The 15,288-nt window shown below is 47.5% G+C and overlaps 1 protein-coding gene across 1 annotated transcript; it reads right to left on the reverse strand.

Annotated features, from left to right (window-relative positions):
- Positions 1–10,652: 10,652 nt before the first annotated feature.
- Myod1 (myogenic differentiation 1) lies at positions 10,653–13,233 on the reverse strand. The gene is made up of 3 exons (XM_047518518.1): positions 12,423–13,233; positions 11,896–11,974; positions 10,653–11,611 (listed from the first exon to the last, which is right to left on the reverse strand). Exons 1-3 carry the CDS (start codon positions 13,047–13,049, stop codon positions 11,364–11,366), a joined length of 954 nt encoding a protein of 317 aa, XP_047374474.1. The 5' UTR covers positions 13,050–13,233; the 3' UTR covers positions 10,653–11,363.
- Between the last annotated feature and the right edge of the window lie 2,055 nt (positions 13,234–15,288).

The following is a 15,288-nucleotide window of genomic DNA, read 5'->3' on the forward strand; positions in this document are numbered from 1 at the left end:
GGGCTCCAAGATAACACTTCCCACACATCCATATGCTTGTCCTCCTAGTTCTCCATTATCAGCCAATCCCGGACCCCCATTAACCCATTTCGACCCCTTCCTGTCTCTGGATCCTTCGCTCCAGACTGACCTAGTCTCTCATGAGTGTCATAAGACTCTACCACGTGGATACCAGCTCACTGACCCTCCCGCACTAACTGAATCTCTGGAGTGGGGATCCCTTATGAAAGGCTGCAATTGCTCCTGGGCTCCTGAATACCGCCATCCGCCCCCCCCGCCCCCCTTTAGAGCTTCGGCTGTCCTGTAAGCCCATACAGGTCTGGGGGCTGCCTGGAAGCAGCTGCCTGCTATGATTCCTACAGCTTCACAGTTGACTGTGAAGGTGGAAATTGCCCCACCTCAAAGTCTTCCTGGTCCACGCTTGCCACCAGTGCCTCAGTTTACTTATTTGAGCAATCACTCCTTTACTCCTTACTTGTTCCAGGCTCCGTCTCAGGCACAAGGACAAAAGGGACAAATCAAATCAAACTCCTGCCCTCAAGGGGCTCCCAACCTTTTGGAGAACTGGGCAGAACTGGGGACATCAGGCCCAGTTCCAGGGGCAACTGGGCTGAGAAAGAGGCTTATTGATTCAAGCCCAGGCCAATCGAACACAGGCTGCCTAGGCGAAGGGTGATTTAATTAAGAAGATACAAAGCTCCTATATACCTGTTGGTACTTGCCAACTGTGCAGGCAGTTGTCCCTCTACACTGACCCACACTGCTGTGGCCCTGAAGGCAAAGTTGTGCCACACACATTTCTTTACTCACTTGGTCAGGGGAACCCTGACCCAGCCACATAGAAATCTGTGGTAGGGAAAAGGCTTGGAGGGATAGGGAGGGGTAAGGACCAGGGCCAGGAATGAAGGATAAAAGAAGGCCAAAGGGAGACATAAAGAGGCACAGTAAAGTCAGAAACAGACAGATTGGTGGAGACAAAGAAAGGGCTTGAATCTAGGATCAGGATAGCACCCACTCCCTCCAGAGATTGATCTGCATTATTCCTCTAAGTAGGAGCTCCTTCCCCTTCAATCTCAGAGTAAGGCAGGAATGAGTGTCTTTCTCACCCAAACCAATTTGTCCCATCCTGTAACCATGAGGAGGCCTGGCCTGGTGCAGTCCAACCTGGCCCATATTGAGATTTCCAGGACACAGGCTCTCTGAAAGCTCTGCCCTAACTCTAGGAGATGATGAAGCAAGAGAAAAGATGGGTATAGAGAGATGGACACCTATTTCCACCAATTAGGAACAATCAAGATGCAGAGAGACAATAAAGACCTCTGGAATTCTTGAGGCCAAATAGGGGGAGGGTCTTACCAGGGTCTCTTAGGGGTCAATACAGAGCTCCAGTCAGCTACTCCTAATGGGGAGCTGCAGTGTTATCCAGGTGGCAGTGGGGAGAAGTAGGCAGAGGGTGGGTGGTGAAATGGATAGAGACAGAGGACTGCGAATAGGGGAGAGGACACATGATTAGAGGCTCTGGTCAGGCCTGGCCCTGGAGGTTATGCTAGAAAAAGAGAGTTATGCCACCGTCAGAGGGAGAGGGAGTGTGGGAGGGTATCCATCCCACCTTAAAACCCCCTAAGAGATAAGCAGAGAGCACTCAGACAGAGGAGCCTCCCCAGTGGGAGGCTTTCCACTTTAGGATTCTCACTTTGAACCTGATGACACCCTCCAGTCCAGGCCCCAAGGAATGCTGCTCTCTTCTGTAACCTAAGCAGAACATAAAAGTCCCTTTTCTCACTTCCCCTTCACACTTTGAGAAGACTGGTATTTGCAGAAAGCCCAGAAAAACCAAGAGGACAACAGGGGGTGGGGGTGGCGAGTGAGGGGAATCAAACCAAATCAAACAAACAAACAAAAAATGCCAAGAAACAGGATTTGGAGAAGAATTGTTGAGCAAGTCCTGAATTCTTACAAACACCACAGATCCTTAACTCAGTCAAAACCTCACCTCTTTTCCTTTTTTGAACAGTCCCCCCATGCATAGCCATCTGCCCATTCCCTTGCATAGGGAAGTTTATGACCCCATGCCAGAGGATCTTTGGTGGCTGTGGCTGGGGGTTGGAGTGGGGAGTAGTACTGGTCAGTGGTTAAGAGTATACATGAACCAGGCTGCTTGGGTTCAAATCCCTGTTCCACCATCAACTAGCTGTGACCTTGGGCAAGTTCTTCAATTTCCCTCTGCTTTAGTTTCTTTATCACTGAATGGGAGCAGTAATCATCCCTGTGTTCTTAATTCCTTGGCTCTGTAATTTTTCTTGCTTGGGCTAGACAGGAGGGAGCACTGGGCTCCAGGAAGCTCCATGTGGGAACTAGACTGAATTCGGACTAGAAAATGGTGAAGGAAGATCTGAAGCCAAATTTGGCCTATGTTCTCACACCTGGCACTTGCAGGCCTTAGATCTGGTCCTGCTGGGCTCTGGAACTAGCCCAAGTCCAGCCCTCAGGCCTTTGTCCAGGTTGGCACCTTCTTCATGTTGCTCTCCCAGGCGGAGAGCCTCAGTATTCCTGATGGGTTGGACTGCCACCTTGTGGCCATGTCTGGAAACTAAACTAGGCTGGGCTTGGCCTCAGTAGTCTTTGGGGGCTGCCCTGTTGTGATGGTAGATAGTAGGGCTGACAGATATCCCCTCCCCAGACCAGACTTCCTTATTCCAGTGGGTAAGGGAAAGTGAACCTAAAGGCACCATTGGGGGAAATCGATGATCTTGGCCATAGGCTCTGTAGATTGAGCTGTGACCCTGGTACTTAACCAGGAGTGGGCTGGAGTAGGGTGTACAGCTGTTCCTTCTTGCAACATCTGGGGTAGAAGGTCCCAGATCTCTTAGGCTATGGAAAACCTAGAAAGGGGCTAAGGTGGAGAACACTCTGGGGAGGTGTCTAGACCAGATTTTTCAACCTTTGTATTGTTGACGTTTTGGACCAGACGATCCTTGTTGGAGATGTGTAGGGTACTGTACTGTGCGTGGTAGGAGATTTAGCAGGACTCTATCCATTAGACATCATTAGAATCCTCTTCCCCAGTAGCAGTCATAAAAAAATCTGTAGACTCTGCCAAGTGTCCCCCAGGGTCTAAATTTTTCTCCAGTTGAGAGAATCACTGATCTAGACAGACTTGGCTACAAATCTTATTTTTGCTGTTTACTAGCTGTGTAAAGTAGTGTCTCTAGGTTTCTGTTTCTGTCTAAAGGGAATGCTTTTTTGTGAAAATTTGCCTCATATCTGCTCCTCCTTTTTCTCCTTCCCCATGGGCTGCATACCTGCCCCTGTCTCTCTGTGATGAACCCTCATTCCACCTCTCTCATGGCTCCTGTCATTCCTTACCTATGTCAGATGGCCTTGGGACAGAGCATCAGACCTCCTTGGGCTTGGCCTTGTGGAAGGGCCTCAACCCCTTTCTGTATTGGCTGCGGACAGGCTTCTATAAACCTGTCCCTAGCAAGTCTGTGTAGGGGTCACTGAGTTCTCCCAGATGTAATCAGAGTCTTGTGGTTCTTCTGATGGGAAAAGCCTTGTAGTTCTGTGTGTGCCTGGCTGCACTGGTGGGCACCTGTGTATGTATGTGTCAGTCCATAGGGGCGTGTGGTCAGCAGTGTGCCGGGGTAGGTTCAGGTGGTGTAAGGTCTGAAGTCAAGACATTGGGGGGAGGTAATTCCTTTTTAAAAAGGCAAAAAAGAATACAAGTTTGGGACAAAGGTGAATATTTATTTAGACTTAGAAAAGAAATCAGGACTAAATATAAATTTTAAAAGCTGATAAATGCCACTGTTATTTGGCTTTTTGTCACTGGGACAAAATACCTGAGAAAAGCAACTTAGAGGAGGAAAGATTTATTGGCAGGATGGAGAAAAACTGTTCACTCCATAGTGACCAGGAAGAAGAGACAGAGGGGAAGAACCAGGACAAGATAGAGTCCCCAAGGGTACACTCCAAGGACCTCCACCACCCTCTAATAATGCTATCAAATTATGAATCCACCAATGAATTAATCCACTGATGAGGTCAGAGTCCAAGATTCTCTCTCCTCCCCAAAGACTCCACCTTTTAACATTGCTGCATTGAGGACCAAACTTTCAGCCCATGAGCCTTTGGGGAACATTCCAGATCTGAAACAACCACAGACAAAAAAAAAATCCAGAAATTAATCTTATTTTCATTAATCGCTTTGTACACCTATGTAATACTTTTAAGAAAGTTGTGTTTATTTGGAAGCATTCAGAAGGCCAAAAAAACAATTGCCATCATTTTTTGGCAGTTTGACAATGATATCCAGTTAATAAAATATTTTATATTTTATATAAGCTGCATCAAAAAATGACTGAAAATGAGGAATTCATTACCCTTCCTTTTAGAACTATTTTCTGGTGGGCATCAATAAGAACGGCTTTAAATTTCCTTGCCAATTTACAGCTCTCTGGTTATATCAGGCAAGGTTAGTGCCTACTGAAAATAGCACCAGGACAGTGCTGTGTAAATGTATTTAGAGAACCCAAGGGGCCCAAAATGGATAAAACAATCTTGAAAAAGAAAAACAAAACTGAGATCTGACACTTTCCTGATTTCAAAACTAATTACAAAACTACAGTAATCAAGACTGTGTGGCACTGATATAAGGATAGATATATAGATGGATAGAATAGAATTGAGAGTCTAGAAAATAAACCCATACATATGGGCAATTAAATTTTGGCAAGGGTTCCAAGCCAATTCGATGGAGAAAGAATAGTCTTTTCAATAAATGATGCTATAACACCTGAATACCTATGTACAAAAGAATGAATTTGGACCCCTTCTTCACACTATGTAAAAAATTAACTATAATGAATCAAACTTCTAAATGTAAGAGTTAAAACTATAAGACTTTTATGAGAACTTGGGCTAAGCAATGGTTTCTTGATATGAAATCACAAACAAGCAAAATATAAAGGCAAAAGATAGATAAATTAGACTCAATTGAAATAAAAGAATCTTTTGTGTTTCAAACAACACAATCAAGACACAATGAAACTTGCCAATCTACAAGACAATCTACCGAGTGAGAGAAACCATTTGAAAACCATGTATCTGATAAAGGTCTAGTATCTAGAATGTATAAAGAATTGTCATAACTCACCAATAAAAAGACCCAATTTTAAAAAAGGCAAAGGATTTGAAAATCACCAAAGAAGATATACTAATGACCAATAAGACATGAATACATGTTCAAAGTCATTAATCACTAGAGAAATGCAACTCAAAACCACAATGAGGTAATACTTTATACCCATTAGGATGGTTAAAATAAAAAAGGCAAACAACAGTAAGTGTTGTCAAGGATATGGAGAAATTGGAATTCTCATACCTTGTTGATAGGAATGTAAAATGGTGCAGCTGCTTTGGAAATAGTTTGGTAGTTTTTAAAATTTTAAACATAGAGGTATGATATACCCTGCAATTTCAAGTTTAAATATATATCCTAGAGAATTAAAAGTATACATGTGTACAAAAACTTGTACATGCGTGTTCTTCAGCATTATAACAGCTAAGTGGAAAAAACCCTAAATGTTCATCAACTGATAAAGAGATAAATAAAATGTGATATATCCACATAGAGGAATATTATTCAGCCACAAAATAAATGAAGTACTAATACATGCTAAAACATGGATAATCCTTGAAAACATTATTCTGAGTTAAAGAAGCCATCAATTAAAAACTATATTTGTGTGCTTCTATTCATAGAAATTGTCCCAAAGAGGCAAATCCATGGAGTTAGAAAATTAGTGGTTACCAGGGTCTGGGGAAGGAAGGATAGTAGGGAGTGATTGCTAATGGGTATGAATTTATTTTGAAGGTGATGGAAATGTTCTGGAATTAAATAGTGGCAATGGTTGCACAACCTTGTGAATACAGCACAAGGTAATGAAATATACACTATAAAGGAAGAGTTTTATGTCATAAGAATTGTAACTTAATAAATTAAAAAAAATACAAGAATATCAGCTAACCTGGAGGCCTATACTGAGAAAAATCTTAGTCTGTATGTTCCCAGATCCCGTATCTGTAAAAGATCTACTTCATTATCTCTTTTCTTTTCCTGAAATGCTTTAAGTGAATCACTAAAGAATTTCAGAAATGGGATGGATATGACTTGGATATGAGGTGTCTCCTGAAAAGCTCATGTTAGACAATGCAGGAATGTTCAGAGGTGAAATGAATAGATTATGAGAGCTCTAACTTAGTCGCTGGATTAATCCATTTAATGTTTTAATCTGAATGGACTAACTGAGTGGTAACTGTAGGCAGGTGGGGCATGGCTGGTGGAACTATATTACTGGAGGTGTGCCTTTGGAGTTTTGTTTCCTCCTTAGCTCCTTACTCTCTCTCCTTCCTGGCTGTCATGAGTTGAGCTGCTTTCCTCTGCCATGCCCTTCCACCATGATATTCTGCCTTACCCCAGGCCCAAAACAATGGCAGGAGCCGACCATGAACTAAACCTCTGAAACTGTGTGCCCCAAATAAACTTTTCCTCCTCTGGGTTGTTCTTTCAGGTATTTGGGTCACAGTGACAAAAAGCTGACCAACACATTGGATATACCTTTTAAAAATGACTAATTTATTTATAGTGAAAGCTGAAGTCCAAACAAGTTAGGTCACATTCCCAAGGTCCATAGCTGGTCAGTGGCACAGCCTGGCCTCAATCCCAGACAATCATGTAGCCATCTATGTATTCTGGACTTACTTCCCCCTGTTCTACATAAATTAAAACCTACTGTTAATTGTTGTCTGAAAAAATGTTAACTGTACAAAAATGATCTGGTATAGTATAAAAACAAATATTACACAAATAATCTAATTTTTTAAATAGTAGTGACTCGTGTGTAGGTGGCATAAATGTTTTACAGATGAGAAAAAAACTCCTTCATCATCATCACATCTTTGTCTTCATGTTCTTCCTTCTCTCCTCATTCTTCTACCTTCCCCCTATTGCTCCCTTTTCCTGCCCTTTTCAGCCCACTCCCTTCCTCCTGTGCCAAGTTGCACATTCTTTGATCATCTCTTCATGTGACAGTGGTTTTATAATAAGATTTTTTTATATAGAGAACAGAGAGATCATTCAGTCTTTCCTTCAACATGGTTGATCAAAACTTGTTTGTACCATTAATAATTTCAGGAAGCTTCTTTCAGGCTCACAGCTCTATTAGAAATGTCATGTACATTTTTAGGATTGGTGTCACATTTGGGGAAACCTCAATCAAGTTTCTTTCCTCTGGGGATTGTAAGAGCTCATGGCATTTTGAATTTTCTTGTAATAAATTTTAAATATTTTTAATTGGCAAGTTTCATTAAAATTGTGTTGGTGTTGACATCTTGTAATAGTGGTATATTATAAATTATGATGTCTTTGTTGATTTCAGCATTTTGTGCCAGATCAGCAAAAATTTAAACATTTTTCCAATGTGTTTATATAATTCACTATTCTTCATTGATCAGATTATCAAACAATACAAGATTCTTTCCCACATCTATTCAAAAGTTATCCATTTCTTGTAATAAACTATTTCTTAGGATGATCTAAATACATTTTTTAGATACGATCGTCTTCTTAATGTTAGAATCATTTTAACTTACATCATGCTCAACATTATCTTTTTTATATTCCACTTATTTAAAATACACTCCACCCACCTCAAATGAAATGTATACCTTTAGATAGGATCTCAGTACCCAAAATGCAACCCAACACAAGGAGTCAGATAGAAGGATGCAATGATCATAACCAATTGCTTAGTGTAATTTACTTTGGCAAATTAAAAAAGAACTAGGCCATGCAGACATATTTCTAGGGCTTCTCTCAGGGCCTTGGAAGGGGCTTATTCAAGGGAGGGGACCTGAAGCCTAAGCTCTGTTGGCTGTATGGCGTAGTGACCTCTGGTGGTGCACTCTAGTCATATGAGCACGCATGTTAATACACATGCTACAAGTCTGGCGTGTGTGACCTGGTGCTTACTCAGGTGCAGCCCTGGTAAAAATGGCCTTATGTGCAAGAGATGTTTCAGCTACACTGCAAATTGAATTGAGCTCAGCTAGATGGGCCTCATGGGAATTAAGGTAAAGGCCATCCAGGAGAGTGCCTGAATCCCACTTTCCATGGAGTGATCTAATCTCCAGCTCTCCCCTATCTCCTAAATTTCCTCACTTCCTCTCTTTGGACTTCCTCTCTGGAGGTGGCATAGCAAGGCAGCTAAGAGTGCAGTTTATAGAGTCCCTCGGCCTGCGTTCAAACCCTGCTTCACCACCCAACTTGGTCCAGTTAGAGGTCTTCTGGAAATCTTCTAACTGGAGTTCAATGTCGAGGTGTGTTGCTGGACTAGGGAAGGATAAAGCCAAGTACAGACAAAGAGGGAGATGCATGCAAAAGTGAAAGGAGCTCTAGTCCCAGCTCCTGACACCCATAGATGAAGTGGTACTTACAGCTCTACTTTCAAATTGTCCTTTCAGACCACCTTCTTATGGGGTGTAAGCTAGTTTGAATGGGGTTTCCATCACTAGTGACCAGAAGTGTCCTGGCTAAATGTATCCCTATACCTGCTTCTCCTACAGGAGAAGCAAATCAGAGCCTGAAGCCATTCATGGCTCCTTCTTTCTCTTCACTCTCCTATGGTGTCCACATACAAGGGCTGTGAACAGATATGCGGGTTGTTCATTGTGCAAGAGCAACTAGATGAGGTGAGTGGGAGCTGAGGTCCAGCTTGCTCTCTGCTGGCTGAGCTGTGATCCCTGCTGCAAGGCAGTTTTCCCCGGAGTGAAACTCAGGGCAGAAATCCTTCCTCTTCCTCTTGTCGCCTGATTGCCTTTTCATTCCCCATTTTCATCTCTCATTGCACCTTTAGCTTTTCCTTAGAGCATTTCTCACTATTTAAAACATTGAATTTATTCACTTGATTCTTTGTCTAATGGTTATTTCCTCCTTAGCTTTTAAGTTATATGAAAATAGGGACTTTCCTGTCCCCCACACTGTTCCCACAACACCTATAATGATTTGGCATGACGGTCTGATTCTATGCCTCCTTTCCATCCCCACCACTGCCGCATTTCAGGAAATGTCATGTCTTCTCTGAGCAATATCAGTGATCTCATGACAGATCTTCCCATCTCAAGTCTTGTTCCATCTTATCCATATAACAACCCAAACTGACTTTTCTAAAATACAGATTTATTTATATTCTTTCTCTGTTTTGATTCCTCTGTGACTCCCTATTGCCCTTAGGATAAAGACCAAATGAGGTCCATTGTAGCCCTGTCTCTGCCTTTCCCCCATCTCACCTCTGGTCCCTTCCCTTTTAAAGCACATGGTTCTATGAAGGCATGGCTTTCTCTCACCACGGGGTCTTTGCACTTACTGTTTCCTCATCTTGCAGCAACCTCTTTTGACCCCTCTTTCCTCATCAGTTCCTTCAAGACTTTTTTGAGAGGTTATCTGTTAGTCTATACCTCCTCTAGAGTGGTTAGGAAACCCTTCCCTCTGATCCCATGGCATTCCTCCACCACACACACCCCTATTATAGTGCTTCATTCTTGAAATATAGCACTCCCCAAATGTCTGGGTGCTTCTCAAGGGCAGGAACTGCATCCTCTGGTCTCTGTTTTTTCCCAACAGAGGACCTGGTAACTGGTGAATGGGTAAAGTCCTGAATGAGCCTTCAAGGGCCTCAAAGGAATGTAAAGAACCCCAATGAGCATCTGAGGAAGCAGCTGGAAGACAAGCAGAGCATCAGTAGTAACAGAATGCTCCAGGTGGCTGCTTGGGAGCCCGTGTTGGGAGAGCAGAGGTTCTCCTCAGAACAGAGGGTGGCTCTTTAGGTATGAAACAAGGTTGGTCTTTTTGGCATGGGCCCACCACTCCACAATCAAAGCCTTGGAAGCGGGCCTGTAGGTTTTCAGGAAGAGGTGGAGGTCCTGAGGTCCTGGAGGCAGGTATAGGTGGATGGGGAGGAACTCCGTCCAGGCCATCCCTCTGGGGTCAGGTGGCTATGTGTATGTGGTGTCCCTCTGTGGGCATTATCTACTCTTGTTTCTCAAGATACAGCTCAACTGGTGCCTCCTTCAGGAGGTATTCCTCACGCCCTGGCTAAAACAATGACCCCTGCTCTATTCTTGGAGAGCATCTGTACCACTTGTGTTCACGAGCCCCTCTCCTCACAGGCTCTGAGCCCTGTCTCCTTATGAGATGAGACTGTACCAGAATGCTCCAAGCGTAGGTTCCCGAGTAGAGGAGTCGGTCTGGCTGTGCCCTCCCCTTGTCGTTACACCTATCTTTACAGCTTGCAATGCTTGCTGCTCCAGGTCCATTTAGTCTTTACTCCTAATGCCATGAGCATCCTATACCATCCTCTATTTTTCTGAAGATGTGCATCCTTCCGGGAGAACCACAGACTTGTGTAAGGTGATATATGTCAAGGTTGAAGGAACCTCCCTTCACATTAGAGACAAGCACCTTTCCTTCCTTCGTTCCTAGCTGCCTCCTTGCAATCCGTCAACCGCCTACAGGGGTCGCTGCGGGACAGCTGGCTCAGTCTGCGGAGTTTCCTCGGATCCTGCTCCCACGCCCAGGGAAAGCCGAGCCACTGTGGTATAAATTAGCGTCTTTATTTCGAACACCTGAGCGAGCGAGCGCCCGCGGCTCTCCCGCCTGCCGTATAAACATACAAAGTCCCTGTTGCACCACACACCATGCCTCAGAGATAAATACAGCCCTAGGGGCTCCTGCTCTGGCAAAGCAACTCTTATTTACAGGAATAGATTACAAAAGTATTACAAAAAGTGGTCCTGAACCGCGGCGGGATAGGGATGGGGTACAGTTACACCTGTTACACTTGGGACTGGAGCGCACCCTGCAGGCGGTGGGAAAGAGTGGGTGTCGCGAAGGCTTCGGAAAAGGGGCACGCCACGCCACCACCACCCCCACACAAAAATAACCCTGGGCACGTGGGGGGGCAAGGCTTAGGTTTGGGAGGGTCTCAACCCGAAGGGAGGTTGTAGGAGGCAGCAAGGAAAGGGGACCTGGCCCCTCATGGATCAGCTTTGGCTCATGGAGAAACACCAAATGGCCATCACGTATGTATCAGGAAGGGTGCTGCGTGGAAAAAACGGACTGAGTTCTTGCCCTGTGGGCTGGAGGGGCGGGAACACATTTCGGTCCTCCCGCCTCGGGAGGGGTCGCTTTTCAAGCGCGGTTGGGAGGAGTGGCATTTAAGCTCAATCTTTTGGGCGCCAGATACCCTAGGGATACCATCCCTAGGGTAGGCAGCGTTGCCCTCTGGCACCGCAGCCTGCCCCCTTCAGAGCACCTGGTAGATCGGGTTGGGGTTCGCGCCCGCAGGGCACTGCGGTGCGGCTTCCGGGGACGGGGTAGGGGTCCCACGCTCGCCCTCACTGGAGTCGGCTGCCTCTTGGCGCGGAGGTGACTCTGGTGGCGCATCAGTCAGCAGGAGCGCGGGCGCCGCCGGACTCTCCGTAGAGATGCGCTCCACAATGCTGGACAGGCAGTCGAGGCTGGACACCGCAGCACTCTTTCCGGGCCTGGGCTCTGTGCCGGGAGGAGTAGTCTAATAAGCAGGGGTTGAGCCATGGCAGGTCTCTCACCCTCTGGGTCCAGTGCTTTGGAGCAGGAAGGAAACTGAGGACCTGCCAGAGTCTGGGACTGTCCAGCGAGGGTTCGGGGCAAAAGGGGAAGTAGATGAAGGTTTGGCATTTCATTCCCTGCGCCATCACCCAACATATATGTGTGCTGGGGGTAGGGGTGGGAAGACCGGACAGGTCAAAGGGAACTGGCGAAGGAGGCGCGAGCAGGGCCTGGCCGGGTATACGCACCGCTGGGTGTCTCATTGTAGTAGGCGCCGTCGTAGCAGTTCCGCCGCCGGGCGCCGCTTGGGGGGCCGCTATAGTCCATCTGTAAACGGTAAGTATGACCGAGTCAGGTCAGCGGGACCGCGCAGAGCCCGAGCACCACTCCCTGTAGTTGCCCCCTCCCCAACTCCCTAAATTTCAGCCACGAATTCCGGGACCGCGTCTGTCCCGAGTCTGGCAGGAGCTGAGATCTGCAGTATGTAGGGCCAAATGAAGGGTGGACGCATCTGCATTTTGGAAGTAGGGAAAAGTGAAGAAAAATCATGCCTTTATGTTCGCGGAGCAGTATTTTAATAGGTCCCCCAATCGGGCGGATCGCAGAAGTCCTGCGCGCCTCCACGGCAGTAGGCCACCTTGCGACAGCTGCCCAGGACACCCGGATCCACCCCCCAGGAAGGCCCACCCCCACAGTGGTCAGTTCCCTGTGTCCAGAAACGCGTCGCATATATCCCAAGCGCTGCCTTCTTTTCTCCTCCCGCCTGGGGCCTTACCATGCCGTCAGAGCAGTTGGAGCGTGGGCTGGACGCGTCTGAGTCGCCGCTGTAGTGCTCGCCGCCTCGGCCTGGAGGCAACGGGCCCGGCGCGTAGAAGGCGGTGGCACCAGGGGGCGCGGCGTCTTGGTCGCGCAGCAGAGCCTGAAGGCCCTCGATGTAGCGGATGGCATTGCGCAGGATCTCTACCTTGGGCAGCCGCTGGTTGGGGTTGCTGGACGTGCAGCGCTTGAGCGTCTCAAAGGCCTCATTAACTTTGCTCAGGCGGCGCCGCTCACGCATGGTGGCAGCCTTGCGTCGGTCTGCGTTGGTAGTCTTGCGCTTGCAAGCCTTGCAGGCCCACAGTAGGCAGCGACCCGCCTGGTGGTGCCCGCTGGGCGCACGCACATGCTCATCCTCGCGAGCGCCAGGGGCCGGGAGCACAGCTGAAGGGAAGTGCGAATGCTCCTCCGGCTTTAGGAGCGCGCCCACGTGCACGAGGCGCTGGTCCAGGTCCTCGAAAAAGCGCAGGTCCGGGGAGTCAAAACACGGGTCGTCGTAGAAGTCGTCGGCTGTGGTAAAAGAGCAGAGAGAGCCGTCGGGGCCCGTCAAGTCCACGTCTCGGAGCGGGGGCGACAGTAGCTCCATATCCCAGCGGGGAACCTGGCCTCGCCCAACTTGAAGAGGCAGGAGTTGCCCGGAACTTTCTGTCACTCCAAAGCGATGCAATGGCAAAGTGCCGGGGGTTTGAATGCACGCCCGACCCTCCTCACCCCGCCCTGTCCCCTCCGGCCGGACGTGTGGCAAGAAGAAAGCAGCGGCGCGCTCTGGGGCTTCCTCACCCCTAACTTCGCGCCAGCAGCTCTGGGCTATTTATCTGTGGTATCCTAAATGCCCCCGGGCTGGAGCGGGCGGCTGGGGGCGGGGGAGCCTGAAGCCAATAGGAACGGAGGGGGGCGGAGCTTGGGGTCCCCAGGGTGGCCACTGTGGCCTGAGAGTGCCCCCAGTCCCTCCCTCTGTACTAGTGATCTCGCGCTCCGGCCCCTCCCTAGATAGGGAGTGAGGCAGAGACTGGCAGTCCAACGCCAGTTGCGCTTCTTCGTCCTGCACACCCTTTCCAAGCCTCTCCAGCGCATGACACTTGTGTCCACTGGGAATACTGTCCCGGCGCTCTCACCTCGGAGCTTACTTTGAACTCCAGTCTGTCGCCTGTTTTGTGGGGAAACTAGGAACAGGACAGAGGTAGAAATCAGATCAGAAAAGATTTGGAGGGAGACGCAAGGCAATAGAAAAGACAACACCTAGATCTGAGATTCATAGTGAAGGACACACCCAAAAATCTGAGAAACAAAGCAGAAATCTAGAGTCAGGCGCGGAGAAGCGTGCGAGAGACAGCGAGACTCGGAGATCTAAGTGGTCGAGTCTGAGACAAACGACGTGGAGGTCCTAACACTCGACCAGTCTCTGCCCTGGAAGTAGCTCTGCAGGCCACGAACTCAGCCATATTTCCTGGACGCTTAGAAACTGCCGCATCTGTACAGGAGTTGGGAATCGCTGCTAAAACTCGTATCCTGCCCAGGTCCAGAGGTCTACAAGGAGGGAGGCAGATTCCCGTCCACCTTAACCTGCATGTTTCCCCTGTCGGGAGTCGGGAGCTATGATCTGGAGGTCTAGGCTGAGATGCCTCTTCAGCAGGGAAGAAAACTCCCTCTGCCCAGGGGGCTTGTTTTCTCTTGTGCTGTGCAAAGCCACAGGAAGTGCCTTTTGTAAAGGTCGTCAAACCCCGGACCTGACCTGAGGACTGCCCCATCCACCACCAGAGGAGTCTTTTGTGATTTTGCAGAAGTCACATCTCCTTCCAGACCCTCAGTTTCCACTTTATAAACCTGGGAATAATAACTGTCTCTTGGTGTCATTATGGTGGTGATGAGAATCTGGATAGAGGGAGCATGTGGAAGCCCTCAGTGGCAATGCAGGGGTATGCTAGCAAGAGCCCCACTTCTGTTCACAGCACCTGCAGGACTGAATGTCCAGCAACTTCCTAGCCTTTGTCTGGGGCACTAAGTCCTGGCAGGGACCCAGGATCAATTGCTCTGGAGGCTTCAACTGTGTCTCTTCCCTGCAGCTCACTGAAGAAGCTGGGAACAGAATGGGGAGGCCACAACTCCCTAGGAGCTCTGGCTCCCCTGTAAGCCCCAGCATATCCCACCCCAACAGGGCTGTGCAGCCTCTTTCTGAATCCGCAGTTTGCACTCTCTGGCGCCCAACATAAGGCGGCATGCCCTAGGCCTTACCTGGGAAAGATGTCTGTCTAATGGATTTGTAGCAACCCCTGCCTAGCCTTCCCTCCAGTACACCAGAAATTTAAGCAAGAGTGATCTTTGTGCCTTTCCCACTGATTTCTAGAAGCCATTCTAGCTGGTCTTTCTGGGCCTTGGGAAACTCTCTTTTTCCATCAAATCCAGAAGGCTCTTTGGTGCCCTATCTTCTCTGCCACTGGGAGTAGTGCCGAAGGTTCCTCTTCATTCATCACCTTTGTTTATTGAATCAACTTGTGTGTAGTATCCACAATATGCCAGGTTACTGGTCCAGGTATTGGAGACTAACAAGGAAAAAAGACCAAGGACCTGCTCATGTGGTGCTTAAATTGTAGGGCAGGATGACAGTGAACAAATAAGCAAGGAAGTATATAGTGCTGTTATAACTCCCACAGAAAGAAAGAAAGGAAGGAAGGAAGAGAGAAAGAAAGAAAGAAAGAAAGAAAGAAAGAAAGAAAGAAAGAAAGAAAGAAAGAAAGAAAAGGAAGGAAGGAAGGGAACTGTTTTTTACTGTAACCAAAAGAAATGACAAGAACAATTAGGGAAAAGTTTATTTAGGGCTCGCTCTT

Source organism: Sciurus carolinensis, chromosome 11, assembly GCF_902686445.1.
Source record: "Sciurus carolinensis chromosome 11, mSciCar1.2, whole genome shotgun sequence".
Classification (NCBI taxonomy): Eukaryota; Metazoa; Chordata; class Mammalia; order Rodentia; family Sciuridae; genus Sciurus; species Sciurus carolinensis.